This window comes from Lichenostomus cassidix, chromosome 17 (assembly GCF_008360975.1).
Source record: "Lichenostomus cassidix isolate B80296 chromosome 17, HeHo_3.0, whole genome shotgun sequence".
NCBI classification, from domain to species: domain Eukaryota; kingdom Metazoa; phylum Chordata; class Aves; order Passeriformes; family Meliphagidae; genus Lichenostomus; species Lichenostomus cassidix.
In genome coordinates, this window is record NC_139497.1 from 3,550,060 (window position 1) to 3,571,987 (window position 21,928).

Sequence of the window (21,928 nt, forward strand, 5' to 3'; positions counted from 1 at the left end):
GTCCCTGCTGCCCGGGGAGTTTGACAGCTTGGGTGACAAGAGCCCAGGATGGTGACAAGAGCCCAGGATGGTGACAAGAACCCAGCATGGTGACAAGAGCCCAGGATGGTGACAAGAGCCCAGGATGGTGACAAGAGCCCAGGATGGTGACAAGAGCCCAGCATGGTGACAAGAGCCCAGGATGGTGGCAGGGGATGAAGCAGAGCTGGCAGAGCCTCCCGAGGCACACTGAGCATCCTCAGTGCCCAGGGAAGCTCTGCAGGGAGCTCAGGGGGAGCTGAGGCTCCTCTGTCACACCAGTTTGGGACTGGGGGACAACCCCATGTGTGGCTGGGGTGGTGCTGCTGAAGGTTGCCCACCTGCTGAAGGGTAATGCCCTTCTAGGATTCAGAGTTTGTCTCAAATTTTGCTTTTTTCAGCTCTGAGGGGTCGTCACTACCCCAGCGTTAAGGAAATCTTGTGAATCACCACTGCTGAAAATCAGCACTCTGGAAAAAGCTGTGCATGATGACTCTGAGCTGGGGTTGTGCTGGAATGGGCACAGATTTGGGAAAAGGAGAGACATTCCTTCTGCAGGGGTGGCCCTTAAGGAAACCAGAAACAGCCAAAAAACCCAGCACAGCTGCTGACAAACAGCAGGGAACAAACTCAGGGCACCTGTAAAATATCCTGGGATCTGTGTGGGATCAAACAGGGGTTTGCTGTAGGGTTTGCTGTGGGGTTTGCTTTGACTTTTCCCCTGCACTGGGGATGGGGATTCTTTTGCTGTGCCAGCACTGGGGGTGAAGCTCTCTTGTCCAAACCGGTGTCCCCTGGCTCTGTGGTGGGTGACACGGCTCTGTCAGGGGGTGGTGTGGCAATAGAGGGGGTGAGACGGCTCTGTAGGGGGGTGATGGGGCTATGGAGGGGATGGAACGGCCCTGTAAGAGGATGATCCTGCTGTGGAGGGGGTGAAACGGCTCTGTAAGAGGATGATCCGGTTATAGAGGGGGTTACCCGGCTCTGTAGGGGGGTGGTCCGGCTGTAGGGGGGTGACCCAGCTCTTTAAGAGGATGATGCGGCTATAGGGGGGTGAGCCGGCTCTTTAAGGGGGTGATGGAGCTACAGAGGGGTGACCCGGCTCTCTAGGGGGTGGTCCAGCTCCTTAGCGGGATGTCCCCTCTCCCTTAGGGGGTGACCCAGCTCTGGGGGGAGTCACCCATCACCCAGCGCCGCTCTCCCCCTCCTCCTCGCTGCCCGGAGCATCCCCGCATCCCGGCGCGGAGACCCTGCGGCCGCATCCCGGGGCGGGGGGGTTCCAGCCCCGCATCCCTCGCTGGGCGCCGCACGCCGGGGTGCGGAGCGCTGCCGGTGCGGGGCCGGTGCGGGCTCGGGGGGCGCTCGGGGGGCTCGGCCCCGCTCCCGGCCCGTCATTGGCGGCCCCGGCGGCGCTGGGCTGGGGCGGGAGGCGGGAGCGGCCCCCGCAGAGCCGCCGGCCCGGCCATGTGCCGACAGGGGTGGCTGCTGCCGGCTGCCTGCTCCGCGCCCGCCGCTGCCGCCCGCCTCCTCAGCCTCGTTGCTGCCGCTTGATTTTAATTTTTCCGTCGCTGTTTCATTTTTTTCTTTTTTTTTCTTTTTTTTTTTAAATACCGTTTATTTCGGTATTGATGCTCTCCGAGCGGGAGACTTCGGGAGACGCGGTCCTCACCTGAGCGGATCCAGCCCCATTCCCCCGTTTGAAGGTAAGCGGAGCGGGAGAAGGCAGCGGCCCGGGGGCTCTGGGGGATCCCCCCGGCTCTGCCGGGCCCTTTCTCCCCGTCCTTCCCAGCGCTGGGGTCTCTCGCGGTGGTTTTGCCCTGTTTTCTTCCCTCCCGCCCCCGCCGCTCGCTTCCCGGTGCATCCGAAACTGCCTGGGATCGCAGCTCCGGGGGAACCGGCGGCGAATCCCGAATCCCGCATCCCGGGGGATGCCTGCGAGGAGGGCAGCAGGCAGAGGATAGCCCGGCTGCCAGGAAGGGGTTTGGAGGGGGGAATCACGGCGAGGAGGGACAGGGAGAGCTGCACAGCATCCTCTCCCCACAGCCTGCCCAGGGGGACCGGGCAAGTCCTGCCACCTTAGACCTGCGTGGAAAACACTGGGGTGCTCCAGGCTGGCTTTTCCCTCATCCTACAGCACCTTCAGGTCCAAAGCCTGTGAAGGATGTCATGAAAGAACCTTTCAGGGACGGAATGGGAAAGCTGCCCCCATCCCATGCCTTCCCTGGGTGTGCAGGTCATGTCCTTCTCTGCCCAGGGACACCTCGGTCCCCTCTGCACACTCGGTGTGGGACTGGAACCTGCCTCTCTGAATTGTCTGCACATCTCACCTGGAGCCATGTGCCTGCGGTTGTCCCCACCTCATATCCTGACCCTAAAGGACATCAGAATCCCCCTCTTCATCCCAGTGAGTTTGCAGGACCACCCCAGCCCCGGGCTAGGCAGCAAACCATCCTGTTCACTCACACTCAGCAGAGCAGAGACCCAGAGCGGAATGCGAGGAAGGTGATGGCACTGTCACCTGTGGGTTGTTTTTGTCACTCTGGATCCAGCAGCCACCTAGCTCTGTGCTCTCAGAGCCACACGGATGTTGTTCAGTACATTAAAGGTAGCCTGAGGGCTCGGGGGGGGGCTGTGGGAGGAAGAGAGAAATCCCCCAAGGGAAGATGGCTTTTCATTTCCCCATATCGACCGCTTGCAGACAGGATTATTTATATTTGACATAACAGATCACCAAACTTGGGAGATGGTGGGGGTGTGCTCATACTCATCAAGGTAGACAGTTTTCTGGCAGAATAAATTAAAGGTAAGGGAAGACGGCACTTTGAGGTTCAACAGATTGTCTTCCAGCCCGAAACGAGCAGCGAAATCAGCATAAAACCTAGATGGGAAAACTCTGCACTTCATGCTGTCATGATGTATGGCTGTCATTTTAGGGAACCTGGCGGGTTCTCCTGATTTTCAGAGTGCAGATGGTGCTCCTGGGTGACTTCATTTGAGCAAAAGTACCCAGAATGATGGGATCTTTAGTCATCACATCTTGTCTTCACTGAGGAAGCATCTAAATTAGAGCGCTGTGAGGGAAAGTAGTTGACATGAATTGTGCATGAAGTGAGTGCCTGAGCTATCCCACACCTGTATTGAGGCTCCTGCCCCGTTGCAATGGTTTGTGAGTAACTGGAGGTTGTTTGCAGTCTCTGTGGTTGATTTCCTTCTTGCCTGAAACGAGCAGGAAGGTGCATTAGGGCTGTCACTTGGTGAAAAGAGATTTTAAACACCTTAAAGAGCGTGCAGCTTTAATTAGAAGTGTAACCTCCTTCCTCTGCGTGTCAGAATTTCTGTGCAGAGCGATGACAGGACCTCTTCAGGAGTGGTGCTGGAGCTCAGGAGAGATAAAGAACTTCAACAAAATCCCCAGCAAAGCGAATGCTGTTGATTTATCGCCCCGCAGTACATTGGTTCTCGTTCAGAAAGGATGGGGGGATTTGAGGGCAAAGGAAGAAAACAGCATTTGTTCCTGTCTGGTTTGTTGTCAGCGAGACCAGATTACAAACACAGGCAGCTCTGAAATACCTGTGCCTACCTGGGCACTGAGGGCTGCAGGACATCACCAGTGCTGTGGTTCCTGGCTGTGGCCTCGCCGTGTTCATCGCTGTTTCCCTGGTGGATGGCTCTGGCTGTCACATCTCCTGGTCCTTTTCTATTAGATCTGGTCAGTCCCTATACCCTCGTGGAGGTGACACGAGAGTCAAGCCTGAAGGTTCAGTCTGGGTGGCTTTGCTCTCTGAGGAGAACCTGTTCAGCAGTGGGTGAGGGACAGAGTCACTGCTCGTGGCTTATTGACTAAAGCCTTTCTAAATGTTTCCCATCTGAAGCTGAAGAACACCCCTGACCCTACAGCCACTCCTGAGCATCCCTTTGGGGTCTTTAAAACTTTTGTTGGGTGCAAGATTCAACAAGACTGAGGTGCTCAATTCCCTCAGCCATTCATGCACAGCCCAGAGAGCTTCGCTGCATCCTCACAGCCTGCAACAGTCTGTGCCACTGACCCTTGGGATGTCAGGATGTGTCCCCAGTGCCCACCACATGGCACAAGGAGGGGCTTTGCAGCTGGCCAAGCTTGCAGGGATTTGCCTGACTCAGCCCTTTCCCTCTGGCTGTGCAGAGCTGGTGTGAGAAGCAGGGATGGCTTGGTCCCTTCTCACTCGGCCTGCTCGGTACCTGTCTGTCCTGTTGTCATGGATATGGATAAGGACATGGCCAGGGAAGAGGTGCTGCATGCTGGCAGGGCTCCACAGCCTCGGCTGGTGATGCAAACTGTGACATTGAGGAGGAGCAGGGAAGGGATGGAGCAGAGGTGCAGGTGTTGGGGTTGAGCTTGCAGCTCGTTCCCTGTCTAATTCACATTTTCTCCCAGGTCGTTGTGTGGTATTTTCTTCTCTCCTTGGGATCTGTGAGGGTAGGATTGGTTCCCCTTTGCCTGAGCAAACAGCCCTGATCCCAGCAGGGCAGCTGGACAGAGGGATGACAGGTTGGGTGATGGACTCTGAGCCTCTCCAGACCTTCCAGCCACATTCAGCTCACAGCCCAGGCAGGACTGAGACCCCAGGAACCTGCGGGAACAGCCCTGGGCAGAGGGCAGCTGGAAAGGTCAGAATACCACTTTGAAATATCCCTGGACCTATTTGTCCCTGGAAAGGTTAATAACAGCGCTGACCCATTAATAGCAGGACCAGGCTCCATGGAAATGTGGCTATCAAGGTGTCAGAGGCAGCACTGAGCAGGGACAAGACTTGATTCAGGCCAGAATCACAACAGTGATGATTTTACCCCACCCTGAGTGTCCAAGAGAATGGATTTCTCCCCGTAGCTGAGGGTCAGCAGGGACAATGTTGGGTCCAGCAGCTCCCTCAGTGTGATCAGCTGCTCCCCTTGGCAGGACAAGGAGTGGACACAGGACATGAGCCAGGGGCTGGTGACTTCTGTCACCCTCTCACCTCAGACAGAGCTTTCTCCAGCTCCTTGAACAATCACCTGTGCTGGCTCAGAGCTGACATTTGACTGCACTCCCAGCACAAGATGAACTGAGGCATCACCAGGACAGCTCAGCCCCTCCTCACCACCTCCAGTGCTTCTCCCCATCTCCCACCTGCAGGACAAAAGTCACCTGGCATGGATGTTGTGAGTGTGCTGAGCTTTTCTGGACACCAAACCAGATTTTTTCCCAAGCTGGAAACTGGAAAACACGTGCCATTGTCCACCTGTCCATGAGCTGAAGGAGGGAGGGAGGGATGCAGCTCCTCCAAGGTGCACGCAGCTCTGCTGCCCTGGGAAATAACTCTCTGCTCCACGGCTTTTATCAAGGAGATGGAAACTTGTCATATTCTTTTTGCAACAATATCTGACATTATCCGAGCAATTTGCCTTTGGTGTGTTTCCAGAAATAGTTAGGCCTACAGTAGGCAGGGGTGACATCTGGATGCATTACTGTTGAGTTCAGGAACATTCAGTAAACAAGACAGGATCTATTGTTTAAAGGTTATTTCAAAAGGCTCCCAGCGAGTTATGTGGCTGTGCAACGGTGAAAGCTTTAATGGCACTCTGGTAATTGCCTTTTCTGAAGGATATTTTAGGGGGAAGTTACAAAAAAACCCCAAAGTAAGGCTCAGCCCGTCCTAGCCAGGTGAGAGACCTGATCCATCCTGAATATGTGAGGGGGTTTGCTCTTTGCTTCAGTGCTGGTGGGAGCAAACCTGGGAAAAGAGTGCCAGGCTGTAGGAACAGCAGGCTGGGGGGCACGGATGGGGGAGATCACCAGCAGTTCAGCAATAAAAAAAACCTCTCAGATCAGCATAATAGGGCAGCAGGATTCACATCAGCAGGGAGGGCGAGAGAAAGAGCCCTCCCCGAGGCACTGAGCGGAAAATAAATGTCATTAGCCACGGATAAAGCAGCTGCCTCTGAGCACCTGAGACGAGGGTGGGAGGCTGTGCAGGGAGAGGGGGCTGGCGGGGGCTGTCACACTCCAGGGGCTCAGCCAGGCCACAGCAGGGGCCACTGGGAGCCCACGCCTCTATTCAGCACGTCCCAGAGCCCTGAATAGCCTGTCTATTGAGAAAAAAGGAAAAGGAGGGCGAGTGAATTGCTGCAAGGAGCCAAGAGCCAGCCGTGCTCCCCTGCCTGGCGCAGGTGACAGCGATGCTGCTCACGTGGCAGGAGGAGAGAGCTGTGGCTCTGCTGTCACTCACACATCTGCATGTGCTCCTGGCTGCTCTCCTCAAGCCCAGGGCAGGCAGGATTAATGCTCATGGTCCTTTCCTGCCCCTCAGAGAGGAAATCATGTCGTGGGCTCACACATCTTCCTGTTTCACCAGTGGTTTGCTCTGTGGGGGCTGTGGGGGTGAGGGAATTCCAGGGATGCCCATAAAAACAGGGCTCTGCCTCCTGGAGGGCCATGCCATGCCATGCCCTGATCCCATCCCATCCCATCCCATCCCATTATCCCATCCCATTATCCCATCCCATCCCATTATCCCATCCCATTATCCCATCCCATTATCCCATCCCATTATCCCATCCCATCCCATCCCAGGCAGCTCTCCACCCCCTCCAGTTCTCCTCTGCCTCACCTGGAGCTGCCATGAGGCTGTCAGCGCTGGGGGAGAGCTGTTCAGAGCCCTTTGGAGCTGCTCAGACACCACACACCCAGCCTGCTGCCCATCCCTGCCTTTCCCCTTCTCCACAGCCCCTTCCTCCTCTTCCTCCCTTTTCTACACAACAATCACAAAAACCTTATGTGATGAGATAACCACCAGAAAGTGCCTGAAAAACAGGCTTTGGTGGAAAAGCAATTTTTTTCTTTGAATTGCTACTGAAGTCCAGCTTAGGCTCTTCCAAGGCTGGTTGGCCTCTCCTGGGGAGGGGATAAAGGAGATGATCTTGCTCAGCAGGGGACAGAGCCCTGAGCACCACCAGCTTCAGGCCTGGCTTTGCTCTAGGTACGAGTTCATCACAGGGGCTGAGCTGCAGAAGCTCATAAGCTCATTATCTTGGGCGAGCTGCAAGTGCTGAGCAGGCCACACAGCTGGGATCTCCTTCCCTTCTGCTGGAGGGGACTCAGAGCAAAGCAGAACTCCTTTGTGGTTCCATTTTTTGCTGTCCCTTGTTCCTGGGCTGCCCGAAGGGGTTGGACCACAGTGGACACGAGTGGCCTCTTGCAGCACTGCCCCAGAGCTGGCACCAGGCAGAGCCAGGTCCTCTCTACTCACAAACTGTTTTAAAGGGGGAAATACATCAGTATAAACGCCAGAAAAGTGGCTGCCACGGGGAGAGAAATTCCCATTCTGCTGGGTGATGTGGCTGCTTGGAAACCCTGTGGGGACCACCCCAGCCTGGTGATGGATCCCTCATCCCCCCAGCCTCTCCCCAGCTCGGGTCACTTCAGCCGAACGGCATCAAAATGCCTCGAGGTTCAAAGATTCACGAACTGGCAGAGATCACAGCAGGGAGATGTCACGGATTTCGTTGTAAAAGAGGATGCAGAGGCTCCGCCGAGGCTGGAATTCACTGCGATGCTGCGGGAGCGTGCCGGGAGCGAGGAGGATTTCACAGGGAAGCGCCAGACGAGTCCCCAAAGCGGCGGCAAAAATCACAGCTCTGCTACAGCATCACTCCCAGGCACCGCTTCCTGCGAGAAAAATAACTCACCTAGACATAGCTTTGCTCATTTCTGCTCGCGGCATTCCACCTTCGCTCCTCTGGGCTGTTTGGGTGATTCTCCCCGGGAGCTGCTGTGGTATTTTCCGAGGTGACCGGCAGGGACAATCCCGGCGCAGCTCCTGCCTGCAAACCCGCCTTTGCTTCCCGATTTAGGCAGAGCGCGTTGCTCGGGCTCGATTTGCATCTGGATTCCCTGCGCTCTCAGCCTGGATTTGGGGTTAGATCCATCATGGATCTTCCTGCCTGAGCTCTGGCAAACCATTAACTCCCTCCTTTACCTGCTGCCTGCCTTCTCAGCGGAGGTTTTCCCTGCATCATCCCTGCCAGGCAGCGATGCTGCTCCTGCCTCCTGCTTTTCCACCCTGGAATGCACAGAACAGCGTGCAGGTTGCCATTCTTTACTTAAATCAATATACAGGGGCTGCAGAGGGAAACAGGAGGCATTTTGTGGCAATCCGAGCTGTTTCTTGGGGAGGAAATACAGCGTGGGGCTTCAGCTTTGAGGTGTCCCAGCCCAGGAGATGCACAGCCTCATGGCTGGAGATCTCTCCCCATCCTCTCCATGAGGGATTTACAGGGATGCAATTCGTGAGGCTCTCCTGTGGAAGGGAAAAGAGGTGTCTTGGTCTGATTGGTGTTGCCTGCTGGGAAGCTAAGCCCTGGAAAGATTAGCGGTGGGATCTGGGGAAAAATAGCTCTGCTGAGAGAGTGGGAGTGGAGCTGGGAGGGGAAGGATAATGAGTGCTGATTTGCGTTTGTTGTTAGAAAAATTTAGTGGGTTTATTGTTATGTTACACAAAGCAGCAACTGGGGTAATAATTCAAACTTATGGCTGTCCTATGGGCTTCCTCTGGGACTTTTTCCTTGTGCAAACAGCGATGGGCATGAAGCTGCCACTGCCTGTGGCTGCAGCTTTGCCAGGGGAGCACAGCCAGCCCTCCTGCCACATCCAAAACCACTGAAGCCATTGAAAGGTGTTTCTCAAAGCCCTCCAGGTGATGTCTCCCATCCAGCTGTCACCAACACCATTTTCTGAGTGACTGTGCCAGAGTTAAGGTGTGCCCAGAGCAGGGAGTGTGCTCCTGGCTGGGGGCTGGACTTGGTGACCTTTAAAGGTCCCTTCCCACCCAAAGCATTGTGTGATTCCAAAGGCAGCTCAGGTCTGACATGGCTGGGCTCAGGCAGGAGCTCTCAGGACCTTCCTTTTGCAGGGGAGAGCTGGTGGCCTCCAGGGTGCCCAGAGCAGCTGTGGCTGCCCCATCCCTGGGATTGTCCAAGGCCAGGCTGGATGGGGCTTGGAGCAGCCTGGGACAGTGGAAATGTCACTGCCCATAGCAGGGGTGGGATGAGATGATCTTTGAGGTCCCTTCCAACCCAGACCAATCTGTTATTCCGTGATTCTGTGATCTCCTGTGGCCAGCACTGGATGTGACATCCCATGGGCAGGCCCAGCTCCCCGAGATAAAGACAAGAACAATGAATATTAGGCAGTTCCAGATGATTTTTTTTTTCTGATTTGCAACACTTCAGCATTACTGTTTTCTCAAGAGTTATTCTTGATTCTCGCAGCAGCTCGTGGGAGCAGATTCAGCCCACAGAAAGCAGAGTTTTCTTAGTTGCACCTATTTTCCCTTGTGTTTCTGGCATCACATCTTTGTTTATGTTGTATTTGAAAATGAAACAACACAGGTTACAGAGAACACACAAAACAGTGATACCAATTTCTGAGAAAACAGCACTGATCTGACTTGTTTTCTAGGTACCTTTTAAAATATTCTATATTGTTGAATGCTCAAATCAGCAGGCGAAGGGTTGGTCTTTAAAACAGTGTCTGACTTGATTGGTAGTAAATATAAAGTGTGAAGATTGCTGGGCTGTGGCAGAACTGTTGACTGCAGAGGATTAGAGCTGCTCAGCCCCAGGGATGCATAACACTGACACACTGCTGCTGCTGCTGGAGTTTTGCTCAAAAAAAAGAATATTCCGAAAAATTAATAGAGATGAGAACATTTGCCAGGACCTGAAATGAAAAGGGCTTTGTTTGATAGGGCTGTTAACATCACCTCGTAGCCTGACTATCACAGGCTTGTGCAAGTCCATGGTAATCCAAATTAAACCAACCAGCAGCAGAACTGAAGCCTCCTGGGCTCCCAGCAGAAATTCCTGGACTCTCACACATTCCTGTTCTCTCCTCTGTCAAGCCCAGCAGTGGTGGCAGCCAGGTTGGAGGTGTTTATTTTAACCAGACCTGTGGTTTGGGACAGCAGCGAATGTATTCTTGATTCCCAGAGGAGATTTCTGGTCAGTTGACTTTTCCAAAGGGACATCTCCTGCAGGAACAGCTCCATCACACGTTTTGAGAGGTTTTTTGGTGCCAAGGGGCACTGCCAGGCATTGGGCAGGGATGATGCTCACATTTGCAGGTCTGGGGTTTGTAAGACTCGAAATTCAGCTCTCTGTAAGGTTTACATTGAGGTGGAATGGTAACGAAGGAGGTGGTGCCCGGAGAGCTCAGGGAATCAGCATCAGTTCAGGAAAGGTTTTGCTAATTTGGTTCTGGGCTCCCAGTCCATCCCAGTTCAGCTCAGGAAATCAGCCTCAGTTCAGTGAGGAGTTTTGCTAATTTGGTTCTGAGCTCCCAGTCCACCCCATTAACTCTGGAATTTAACAGCAGAACATTCCTGCCTCCCAAGGAGTTCTAGGAAATACCTTCAGGTGAAGTGAACTCACTGCAGAAGGGAAGAAAGCTGAAATCCAGCTGGGATTTGGAGGTGCTGTGTGAATCCCCTCCTGTTTCCAGGATGGATGGAGGAATTCTGTGTGCTCATCCCTGGGGGATTCAGGGCTCTGAGCCCTCCTGGGGTGCTGTGGGTGCTCAGGGACTCAGAGCATGGTCTGAGCTTGGCTTCCCAAGAGAACACACTTGGCATCTCCTGCTCCTTCGAGGTGCAGCCAGTTGGGCAGGAAGGAACGAAGGGAAGGAGCTGCAGCTTGCTCTGGAAGTGCCACAAGTTTTGCTCACCTCCAACCTTCCCACCTGCCTCAGTTTCCCCCGTTTTGACGCTGGTGGCATCATTTCTGTCCCCTGGGCATGGCAGGGAGGTGGCAGATGAGGATCACGAGGCACTGCCTTGTCCCAAGGAGTCATTTCAAAGGCAGGGCTGGTGTCGTCCCAGTGCTGACGAGAGGCAAGAAGATCTCACACATGTTCTGCTTTGGGGAAGATGCTGTCCCTGAGAACAGTCGATATTTCAAGCATCTGATCCTGGCAGTTCCCAGCCTGCATGGGCTTGAGCAGAGCAATTTGTGTGAAGGTTTTTTCCTCTGTTTCTTTATTCTCCTAATGAGGGTTTTCAGCTGAGATGTGTGAATTCCTTTATCTTTTCCGCTTTTGCACTTGTGATTTTATTGTTGTGGGGTTGGTTTTTTGTTGGTTTTGTTGTTTGGGTATTTTTTTTTTCCCTCTGAGTTAAATCTTTCCCTCTCTCATCTCCCAGGAAAAGCTGTAACAAAATTAAGGTGAGGGAAAAAAAAAGGGAAAAATTTACTGGAACTGGTTCATGGTGAGTTGCCAAGAAATCTGAAAATTACCCTCTCAGACGGTCTGTATTAATTCCCCTGATGCAGCAATGATAAATCCTTATTAAAGAGGATAACATAAGGAGATTTCACTGCCTGTAGAAAAACTCCAGGTTGCAAACAATGAGGAAGCTCATCTCCCTCTTGTTCATGATCCCTGGAAGTGTCCAAGGTGAGGCTGGACAGGGCTTGGAGCAGCCTGGGATGGTGGAATGTGTGTTCCTCCCCACCCCAAGTGCAGCTCATGCTCCACCCCAGACCAGGGCAGGGAACACGTGCCAAAGACCACCTCTTGAGCCAATCCTTAACATCTATGTGCTATTTCCAAAATCCCCCAGCTCCCTCTCTCCTCTCCTCTTCTTTATTCATGCACCACGCTGCCTTGCTGGGCAGGAGTGGGAAAAACACTCTGCTTGTGCCTCATTACATGGCTTGAGCTGGAACCTTTGCCAGAGCCATGTAAAGCTGTAGCTATGGAAACTCCCAACCCTTTTTCCTGATTTTTTTTCCTGCCAGCAGCAACGTATATCCCTTTGGAGATCCCAGGCAGGGCTGCAGCAGCCAGGGAGTCCCCTGGTGTCACACAGCTGCAGCAGGACCAAGGTCTGTGTCCCCAGGGCAGAGGAGAGGGACTGAGGAGGGAAAAGTGGAAAGCCAGAGCCCAGGACAGCTCAAGGATGCTGGGGAGGGACAGTGTGGTGCTGGTGGAGGTGTCACAGCAGCCAGACACAGCTGGGAGGGGTGGGCAGGGACAGAGGACTGCTGGTCCTGCAGGGAGAGTGTCCCTGGAGCTCTCGGATTGCTGCATTTAATTCCAAAGGAGCTGCCTGCATCCCAGGCTGGATCTGGGACTGCTGAGCAGAGCAAAGCAGGGCGTGCAGCTCACAAAGACTTTAATCTGCCCAGGATCTTCCCATCCCACCGAGCTGTGCTCACGGAACACCTCTTGGAAATGCAGAGCTGCTGGATTTACTGCTTACTGGCAATGTGCACTGAGCAGTGCCCTTCCTCCCCAGCCCTGATCGATGGCTCAGCTGCAGCTCAGGATCGATGGCTCCTCTGCCTGCCGGGATATCTGTGAGGCCATGGGGTCAGGGTGGGGCTCATCCTGCCCCAAACACTGCTGGTGGGAGCATGGAGCTGCTCCCAGCTCTCTGTTCACCCAGGGTCTGGTCTGGGGAATGTGGCAGCAAAAAGTCTTAATCAGGAGTAAGATTTATACCTGGCTCTCAAAAAGGCAATCCAAACTTTTCAGCTTGGCCAGGGGATGTTTTCAGGCTGCAAAACTGCCCTGCTGGGAGAAAACGCTGGGCTGGGCAGAGGGTGATCCCCACTTTCTGACCTTCTCCCCACTCAGCAGTGATTGCAGCAGCTTATCTCGAGCTTCTAATTCCCAAACCTGCTCTGTCTAATGTTTAATATCTCAAGCTGCCTAAGCCATAACTCAAGAGGCGATTAAATGATGCAGGGTGGAAAGACAGCATATCTTTCTTTCATCTTTTTTCTTTTTTTTTTTTTTTTTGAAGGAGTTTAGACTGCTTATGTGTGTTTGGGATTATGGCCTGCTTCCCAGCTGATGTATGGAAATAATTCCTGGTATTTAAGCAGAGAGGGGATTGTTTGGGCAGTGAAAGGTGGGACTGGGGAGGGTAAAACCCTCTGGAGTGGTTTGACAGCAGTTCTAAGATCATGACAGAGCTCAGACAGGACAGGGTCAGACCTGGGGGTGAGTCCATCACTTCTCCACCAGTTCCTTGGGCCTGGATTATTAGGATTTCCCTGTCCTGGACTGATGCCAGCACAGGGCTGGGGTGCTGCACTGGTGGGCAGCTCAGTGGCATCCCTGTCAATGTCACCAGCATCTCTCTCAGTGCCACCAGCATTCCTCTCGATGTCACCAACATCCCTGCTGATGCTGTGGCTGTCCTTCCCCAGAGGGGCAGAGCAGGGTGAGCACTCCATCCGTGCTGAAGTGTCTGCAGTCACCTTCCCCATCCCTTTGCAATGAAGGCAGCAGCACCTTCAGGATGTCCCCAGGAGGGGACATTCCCAAGGGCAGCACCCAGGTGATTCAGCGATTCCCCCATCCCTCCCCAGCAGCACAGCCTCCCTCCATTGAGCATCTGCAGTCATTGAAATTCCTGCCTGGCATTGTGCTTAGTAAGCCTTAATGCCACTTTGATGAGCTGTGCAAATATTATTTCTGTGAGGCGTGATTTGGTTGTGCTCAATGCCATTAGTGCCTCATTACTGCAGAGCACACACGGGCAACCCCTGCATCCAAAAAAAACTGCTGAAATGTGCTGAAAACTCAGACTAAAGAGCGAATCTCTGCTTTAAAAACTGGTGGGAGAGGATCCCTGATTCTCCCGTGAACTTCTGCTTTTTTTAAGCTTCAGGGAACCCCACAGTTGGAAGTGGCTGTTGCTGTAGGATGGAGCTCTGGAGAAGCTGAGCCTCCTCTGCTGGGTTTTTTTGTCAATGAGCTGCTGTCACACAGGGATCCAGCCTGGCAGGTTGGGGGGGTCACACTGGATGACTTTTAAAGGTCCCTTTGAGCCAAAATATGGTTCTGTGACAGGGAGACCTACAGGGATGTGTACACAGCATGTCCTTGGTGTTTGGGAAAAGCTTGTACAACAAGGAGTTGTTGGACTGATGTGCAATACTTAACAAAACAAAAATTCATTATGAAATTTGGAGGGTTAATGATATATAATACCATTTTTAGATGTGGTTATATTGAATTACAACAGTAATTCACCTTTCAGGGTAGGAAAAGCCCCTCCTGAGTGCAGGAGCTGCTCTGCCCAGGGCAGGGTCTGAGCAGAGATGGACTGAGCACGGTGCTGGCAGGCACAGGAGGGAATATGGGGCTGCTGGGATCTCCAAGCCATCTCCAGCACCCAGGAGGACCCTTCTGCTGGAGATGAGCCTGGGAATTTGTGAGCAGCACTCTCCCTGCAGGGCACAGCAGAGAGCAAAGTGCCCTCTGCTCATAAAACATTGAAAAACCCTCGGAGCACAGAGTGCCTGGAGATGGGGAGTTCCCACGGGGACAGCTCTGCTGCTGGGATGGGGAAGCATGGAAGGATGAGGTGTGTCTCCTTGTGCTGAGGAGTGCCCAGGGGGTCTTGTCAGAGGTCTGGTCAAAGCCAGGGGTCAGCAGTGACCCCACACGTCCCTCCCCAGCCCAGCCTGGCTGTTTCAATCCCCACTACCCGTGAGGAGCAGCAGCTCCCAGGCCAGGAATTCTGCCCAGGAGGGGACAGAGAGCCCAGGGAGTGCTGCAGGCCTCCTGCTGGAAGTGTTCTGCACACGGAAAGCCACGTTCCCTGCCTGTTTCTGGCAGCTGCCCTGTCCGCTGGCTCCGGCAGTGCAAAGTCTCTGCTGGCACTCTGCCTGGCCATTCCCAGAGCCCAGCTCGTGTTCATTGACTGGGTAGGATTACAGGAACTGGGGAAATGCACGAGGAAGGCTGAATTTGCCACCAAACTGGTGCTGGCTGCCGGTTTATTTGCTGTTTCCCCACCTCCCAGGCTGGTGGCAGTGGCTTTCCTTCACACTGATGCTCTCTGGGGTTTACCTTCAGGCATTAAGGAGTGACAACAGAGGAGTGTAAGCCAGGCTTATCCTGATCTTTACAGCATCACAGATCCAGTCTGCTCTGCCCTGGACAGACTGGGATTTCCTGTTACTCTGATTTAAGGTCCTGGTTCCCAAATTCTGCCTGCACCTAGCTCTGGGACAGAAAGCAGCCAGAGCCAGTGGCTTGGGGCAGTGGTTTCTTGGACAGTCAGCATCACTCACGTGCTCTCCCATTTCCCTGGCACAGTGCTGAGCTCTTTTTCTTCCTTCTGAAGCAGGGCCTGATCAGAACTGTCAGCATCCAGACGCTTTGCACACAGATGAACTAGGAAGTGGCTGCATTGCCAGGGCAAGACCTGCAGAGCTCATCTCCCTCCACCACACAGGGTCAGACTTGACACAGCTGCTCAACTCCCAGTTCCCACACAGAGCTTCAATCTTCCCAACCTCATCATCCCCACGCTGAGCTCTCTCCCTTGGGTGTTTGCCCTGGAGTGACCCAACGAGCTGATCACCCCCAGCAGCCTGGAGGAGGGTCAGTCTGGGGGCTGTGCCAGGGTCAGTCCTCCCCACCAGCCTGGAGGAGGGTCAGTCTGGTGGCTGTGCCAGGGTCAGTCCCCCCTCAGAGGCCCTCCCCGGGTGCTGGACAACACCCACACACAGCAGCACTCGGTGCAGAGACAGCTTGTCCAAGCTCAGAGCAGAGCCAGGGATGTGCTCGTGCAGAGCAGAGCCAAGGCAGGCAGGATGGTGTTACTTCAGGACACGGCGCTGGCCTCCCCTGCTCCCTGCGAAGGCTGGGATGGGTGTTTCTCCTTTTTTTTCTCCTTTCGTTTCTCCATCTTGGCCGTTTGGAAGTGCAGGGCAGAGCGGAGCCCTGCTGCCCTGCACATTGTGAGCAGAGAGGACGAGGGGCAGGGGTTTCATGCTGAGCTTTGAGCTGGGTTTCCTTTGAGCAGAGGGTGTTTCTGCCTCTGTTTATCCCCCTGTGTTCATTAGGGTGGCTCTCAGCTCCTGCCTGCTCCAGTGCTGAGCACCAGGCAGGATCAATCCTGCCAGCACTGCTGTTTGTGCTGCCAGCTGGCATTTTGTACCCAGTCTGGCTATTTAGTTTGAATCTCCAGCTCCTGGAGACAGGTGGGTAAGGTGCCCCTTGCCATGGCAGCACTTCTAGCTGGTGCAAAATGCATTAGAGCGGCTTTGTCACCCTGCAGAGGGCAGTTGGGGTGGGATGGCATAGCTGAAATCCTCCTTTATTTAATTGTCCTGAAGATTATTCTTAACACCTGCGAATCCTGGAAGTTGGCTTTACTGGGTGCTTGAGGACCTTACAGAGAAACCTTGGAGGAGCTTCCTTTTCCATCCCTAGATCTCTTCTCCATCCCTTGATCTCCTTCTCCCCCAGCTTCAGCAGGCAGGGCCAGCCCATCCCCACGAGTCCTGCAGCCCCTGGCTGTGCATCTCAGCCTTCAGGAGCTGTGCTTAGCCGGGTATTGTCTGCATCCTCAGGCTGGGCTGAGCCCCCCCAGCTGCTCCAAGCCTCTCTCCCTCCTTCCCTCCTACGCATCCTCCCCAAGAGGAGGGAGCTGTGCAGAGCCAGGCGCAGCTGTGAGAGCTGTGAGCACCCGCAGGGCTCCAGGGGCCACCGTCAGGATGCTGGGGGGGTGAAAGGGGATGATTTCTCATCCCACTGTTGCCTGTTGGCTGGTCTGAGAATGCTGAGGCAGGCACGGTTAAAAGGGGTGAAAGGGTTTTAGTTTGGGGTTTTTAGTTTGGTGTTTTAATAAGAGTTTGGGTGCACAGCTCTGTAAAGGTGGAGCACACTGAGATGCTCGCTCACTGTATAATGCATGTGCAATTTTATGGACCATGCAAATTAGCATATCTGTCTGAAATTCCCCCGTAAGAAACGTAATAAATGAAGTCATGTCTCCCTATTCTAAGTATTTCCCCCCTAGATGAGGCTAGAGCCCAGTTTACGAAACATGGGCAACTCCAACATTGAAACCTCGAGTTTTGAGACAGCACAGAGCTCTCTGGCCTCCTACTGTGAATGTTTGGTCTCTCTGCCTTGCAGAACCCCAAAACTAAGCTAGAATGTCAGACTACAAAAATTACAGGCGTGAAGGCTATAGGGTACAAAGAATGTATAAAGGAAGGGTACAGAAAATATATAGAGGGTATGAAAATGTATAAAAGGGTATGTAAAAAGGAAAGGTAAAAATCACCAGCCATCAGCACCCCTTCTCCTCCCGTTCTATGCTGCTCATGAGGAGCTTCCCTGGGTTGGAGGATGTGCTGGGGGCTGGATTTGGGATGGCTTCAGCCAGCCTTGGTGCCTGCAGGGCTCCTGAGGCTGGAGGAAGGAGCTGAGGTCTCCAGGGACTGAATCTCCCATTCCTGCCTTCTTCAGAGCAGCCTCCTGCATACCTTGCCCGAGACCACAGCAGAGCTGCAAAGCACTTCCTTCTACCAGGATATTTATTGCTAAATATATGAATCTGGGAGCCTGCGGAGCGTGAAATTAGGAACAAATGTAAAAAAGGAGGTCTAGACAGGAATTGTTCAGCTTATGGGCCTCTGCATGCTCTGCTTTCCTCCCCCTTTGCACGCTGGAGGGTTTAAAGCTTCCAGGTATGCGGCTTTAATCAGAGAAGTATGTTTGGGGAGGGGAAAAGGCAGAAATGCAAATGGTCCAGCTCCGGAGGGAGCGATGCCACGTCTGGCTGGGCGCGGCTGGACAGGAACCGTGAAAATCGGCTCAGTGCAGCCCTGCTCGTGCCCCGGGGCTTTAATTACCGGGTGAAAAAGCCGGAGAGCCTTTCCCTGGCAGAGCCCTGCCTGTCACCTCCCATCTCGGGCCGGCAGGGAGATGCTGATGCTGTGCGATGGGTGCAGCGCCCATCGCCGAGAGCCTGCAGGGCTGTGGCCACCCCAGAGCCAGGTTGGTGTGCCAACCTGCACCCTTGGCTCCAGGATTGCAAATGGGAGCAGCGATGGACCCAAGGATGGGCATTTCCAGGCAGAACCTGGTCCGGCCAAACACCTCCATCCCTGTTTAAACAGCAGCCAGGGTTTCTAAATCACCGATGCATCATTTGCAAACCCTTCCCATGGCTCTGTTGCTCTCCCCGAGCCTCCTCAGAGCGTTTTCCCCGAGCAGTGAGGGCAGATTTTGGCTCAGCTCTTGCCCTTCGTGGTGCGAGAAGCTGCTGGGATAAATTCCCTTCCCTCCTCCCGAGCAGCAACACTAAACGTGACCCTGCTTTATCCATCCAGCACTCACCCAACTCTAGCAGGACATTAAGTGCCTGAAAATATGGCAGGGGGTTTGTTTTCTTTGGAAGCAGGTTAAATCCCTGACAGATACAGTTGCTTTTCCTCGGGTGCTGAAGTAATTTGGGGCTGGGGTGGCTGGTTTTTGGTTTAACCTGATAGCACGAGCTGGGAGCCAGCTTTGTTAAAGCACTTGTAGAGTAGGTGGTCAGGGGATGATTTCTCCCTGAATTTATGTCGCTTCGCCTGTTCCCAGCCTGAGCTAAAAGGTTTCTGGAGCTTTATTTATGCCAGTTTTAGTGGCACTGCCTGGCAGCTGCCAGCAGGCAGGTACCATGGCTTCCTGGGGCAAAAAGCTGTCTTATCCTGCAGGAGAAAGAGGAATTCAAGGCCTCTCATGAGCATCCAAGAGAGGGATGCTCACTGCTCCCAGTGCTGTGTGAACTCCCAAATTCCTCCAAGGGGCATTCCAGGGTGCTGGTGGTTCCCCAAAACCTGGGAGTTGGACACATCCCACTCTCAGGGTGGGCAGCACCCCTGGTCCCTGCAGTCATTAAAGGCTCACTTAGCAGCTCCGCTTATTCCAAATTAAAATACCACATTGTTTTCCTGGGGAAAATGGATTATAAGCTCAGAGAAAAAAATGTGTACAGCTCTGAAATACTCGTTTCGAGGCTCCTTCTCTCATCACCGAGGCTCTCTGCTGCCTGGCAAGAGCCAAGAGGGTGCCCTGGGCGCCTGGTTTTGTTTTTTGTCACTCCCCCTGTTAAATGCAGAAGAGCCAAATGTGACCCCAGAGCTGCTTCTCACTCAATCTCCCACTGCATGGAGGTTTTTTTTAACCCTTGCACCTTCAAGGTGGCATTTTTGGTGGGATGGGGACTCCCTGATGACTTCCCACAGTGCAAGGCTCTGTCCTGATGCTGCCCCACAGAGCCCTCGTGGTTTCCAGCTCATTTTAAGGGGGATGAGGGGAGGTTTGGGGCTCTGCAGCCCAACCCAGCACCCAACACCAGCTCACCACCACATCCCCTCACCCCCTGCGCTCCATTTTGCAGGCTGTTAATGGAGAAGAGGGCGGATGACAGCCGGGACCGTGGTCATCACAGGTGGAATATTAGCGACTGTCATTTTACTTTGTATCATCGCCGTCCTCTGCTACTGTAGGCTCCAGGTAAGGCCGGGGGACGCCAAGGTGGGGAGGGGCTGATGGGCTGGGGGCTTCGGGGTGCCAGCTGAGCCCCTCCCGTTTCAGTACTACTGCTGCAAGAAGGATGAATCCGAGGAGGACGAGGAGGAGCCCGACTTCGCCGTGCACTCCCACATCCCTCCGCTGCACTGCAACCGCAACGTAGTGCTGACCAACGGCCCCTCGCTCTACTCCTCATCCCCCTTCGCCAAAAAACCAGTCCAGAGGCAGCCCAGCTGCCCCAGCTGTGCTCCCTACGAGCCCCCAACCTCCTTCCTCCAGGAGCCCCCAACCTCCTTCCTCCAAGATTCCCCAACGTCCTTCCTCCAAGAGCCCACCACCTCCTTCCTCCAAGAACCCACCACCTCCTTCCTCCAGGAGCCCCCCACGTCCTTCCTGCAGGAGCCCCCCACCTTCTTCCTCCAGGAGCCCCCCGAGGATCTGCACAACGGGGGGGACAGGGTGAGCTACAAGACGGTGAGCCAGGAGGATCTGGCCCTGCCCGTGTCCAACCTGCAGGCGCTCAACCCCAACCGGCTCTCGGCCATGCGGGAAGCGTTCTCGCGGAGCCGCAGCATCAGCACCGATGTGTGAGGTGACAGCTGCCCACCCCTGCCCCAGGTGTCCCCTGGGGCCTCCGAGGGGTTTTGGACAGAGGGAAGGGCCGGTTGGAATTCGTAGAGGAGTTTTGAGAAAGGAAGAGGGGGAAAAAAAAATGATGAAGTGAATGTATTTCTGCGTTCTGAGGGTGTAAAGGGGGCAAAGCGACCCCCAATGGGGTGCAGCTGGAATGTGAGGTTTTCCAGCTCTGCGTTGCTTTCTTTTTTCCTTTTATAAAGAGGATTTTGATATTGAGCATCCTTTTCTACAGAGGAGCTGCTCCTCCTCACCGTTTGGTTGAGCGCTGGGGGATGATGGGTGAATGGTGGGGCACAGGGGTGGCTGGGAAATGGCTCATGCTGCAGGCCAGCAGCAGCTGCTGGTGTGATCTGGGGGGCCTGGAATGCACCCAGCTGCACACACAGACCCCAAAAGGTCCTCCAGCAAAGCAGGGCTGTCACTGCCCACCCTTCTGCCACGCCGTCCTGCACTGCTCCCTGCTGCAGTGGCTGTGGGTGTGAGTGAGTGTGAGTGAGTGTGCACAGCCCTGCACTGCTCCCAGCCCATCCCACCCCTCCAGCCAGGCGTTAATTCCCAGTGACAGGCACGATCCCCTCAGGGTTAGGATGGTGGCAGGGCACACAGCCTGTCCCTGGAGCCCCCGGGGTGACCTCATGGACCCCCAGAAGGAGCTGGGCTGGGGGTGCAAACCCCTTCATTACCCAGCTGTGGAAATAACACACAGCACACCTTGGGATGGAGGAATATCCCTCTGGATAATCAGCATCCCTGCTCCAAGTGATGCCATGCACAGCATCTGACTGAGGGTTTCGTGTCACAGGAATGACCTTGTGCTCACCCCTTGCATGAACATTTTTACATGCATTTATTTGGTTGGGGGGGAGGTTTTAAATAAAAATTAAAAAGGAAAAAGACACTTTCCCCATCCAGGAAAGTGTCAAAACTCTTCTAGGTTTAGGCAAAAGCTCCACTTTGCATTTTCCACTGAGCCGTTTCCCATGGCTGGGCAGCCTGGCTGTGGCACCAGCTCTGTCCCACGCTGGATCCTGGCAGAGCAGCAGGGACAGAGCTGGTCCCCAAGGTGTCCCTCTGCACCAGACGTGCTGCAAAGGAGCCCTTGGGGCAACTCAGAGGTTTAGGAGAGGAATTGCAGCTCTGAGGGGACTCCTGCTCTGCCTTCTCCTGGCTGTCTCCATTCCTCCCCTCCGACCTCATCACTCTCCATGGCACAGAACACCCTGTTTCTCCCAGACTGGGCATTATTCAGGTTAAAAGCATCACCTGGGGATGGCTGGTGGGGATGGACTGGCAGCACAGAGACTCTGGTGGCCTCAGTGCTGGGCTCCAGGGGGATTTTCCTTTTCAAAGATATTCTGGGAAGAAGCAGCCGTGGCTCCAACCCCCTCATGGACACTGCATGGAGCCCGGCTGGGTATTTTACTTCAAACCACGAGGGCTTTTAATTCCACAGGAAACCTTTTGAAGTACAAGTCAGTCTTTGCAAATGAGTATCTTCAACTTTCTGGGGGGGGTTCTGTTTGGGGTGGGGGGCTGGGGTTGGTTTCGTACGTGTTTAATATTCCGGGTTTGGTCTCTGCAGTGCTGCATCCCAGGAGCAAAACCCCTCCAGAGGGATGCAGTCACTCGGGCCATGCTCCATGTACAGTTCTCACTGGGGTTTGTTTCCATGCCTTGAGCCTTTCTCTTCCCGTTTTTCGTGGTTCCTCCTCCCTGCCTTCCTTTTCCTCCTTTTTTTCCTGGTTTCTTTCCCTTGTAGCTTGGAAACCGAGCAAACGGTTGGCTTTCACTAACCCTCACCTGGTGATCTGTTGTACAGGACTTTGGGAATCTCAGACTGGGGGAGGGAAAAACTCAACAAAAAAGGGGGGGAAAAAAGAGAAATAAACTACTTTGACATGGATTTCGGGGTTGGTGGTTTTT

General features: G+C 54.1%; 1 protein-coding gene across 1 annotated transcript; it reads left to right on the top strand.

Annotated features, from left to right (window-relative positions):
- The first annotated feature begins 1,184 nt into the window (after window positions 1–1,184).
- FAM163B (family with sequence similarity 163 member B) lies at window positions 1,185–21,908 on the top strand. Its single transcript, XM_085076888.1, has 3 exons — window positions 1,185–1,721; window positions 19,236–19,351; window positions 19,433–21,908. Exons 2-3 carry the CDS (start codon window positions 19,259–19,261, stop codon window positions 19,958–19,960), a joined length of 621 nt encoding a protein of 206 aa, XP_084933014.1. The 5' UTR covers window positions 1,185–1,721; window positions 19,236–19,258; the 3' UTR covers window positions 19,961–21,908.
- The last annotated feature ends 20 nt before the right edge of the window (window positions 21,909–21,928 follow it).

Coding starts and splice junctions, on each gene's coding strand:
- FAM163B (XM_085076888.1), top strand. CDS start 19,259: ATGACAGCCGGGACCGTGGTCATCACAGGTGGAATATTAGCGACTGTC. Junction 19,352..19,432: donor TCTGCTACTGTAGGCTCCAG/GTAAGGCCGGGG, acceptor CTCCCGTTTCAG/TACTACTGCTGCAAGAAGGA.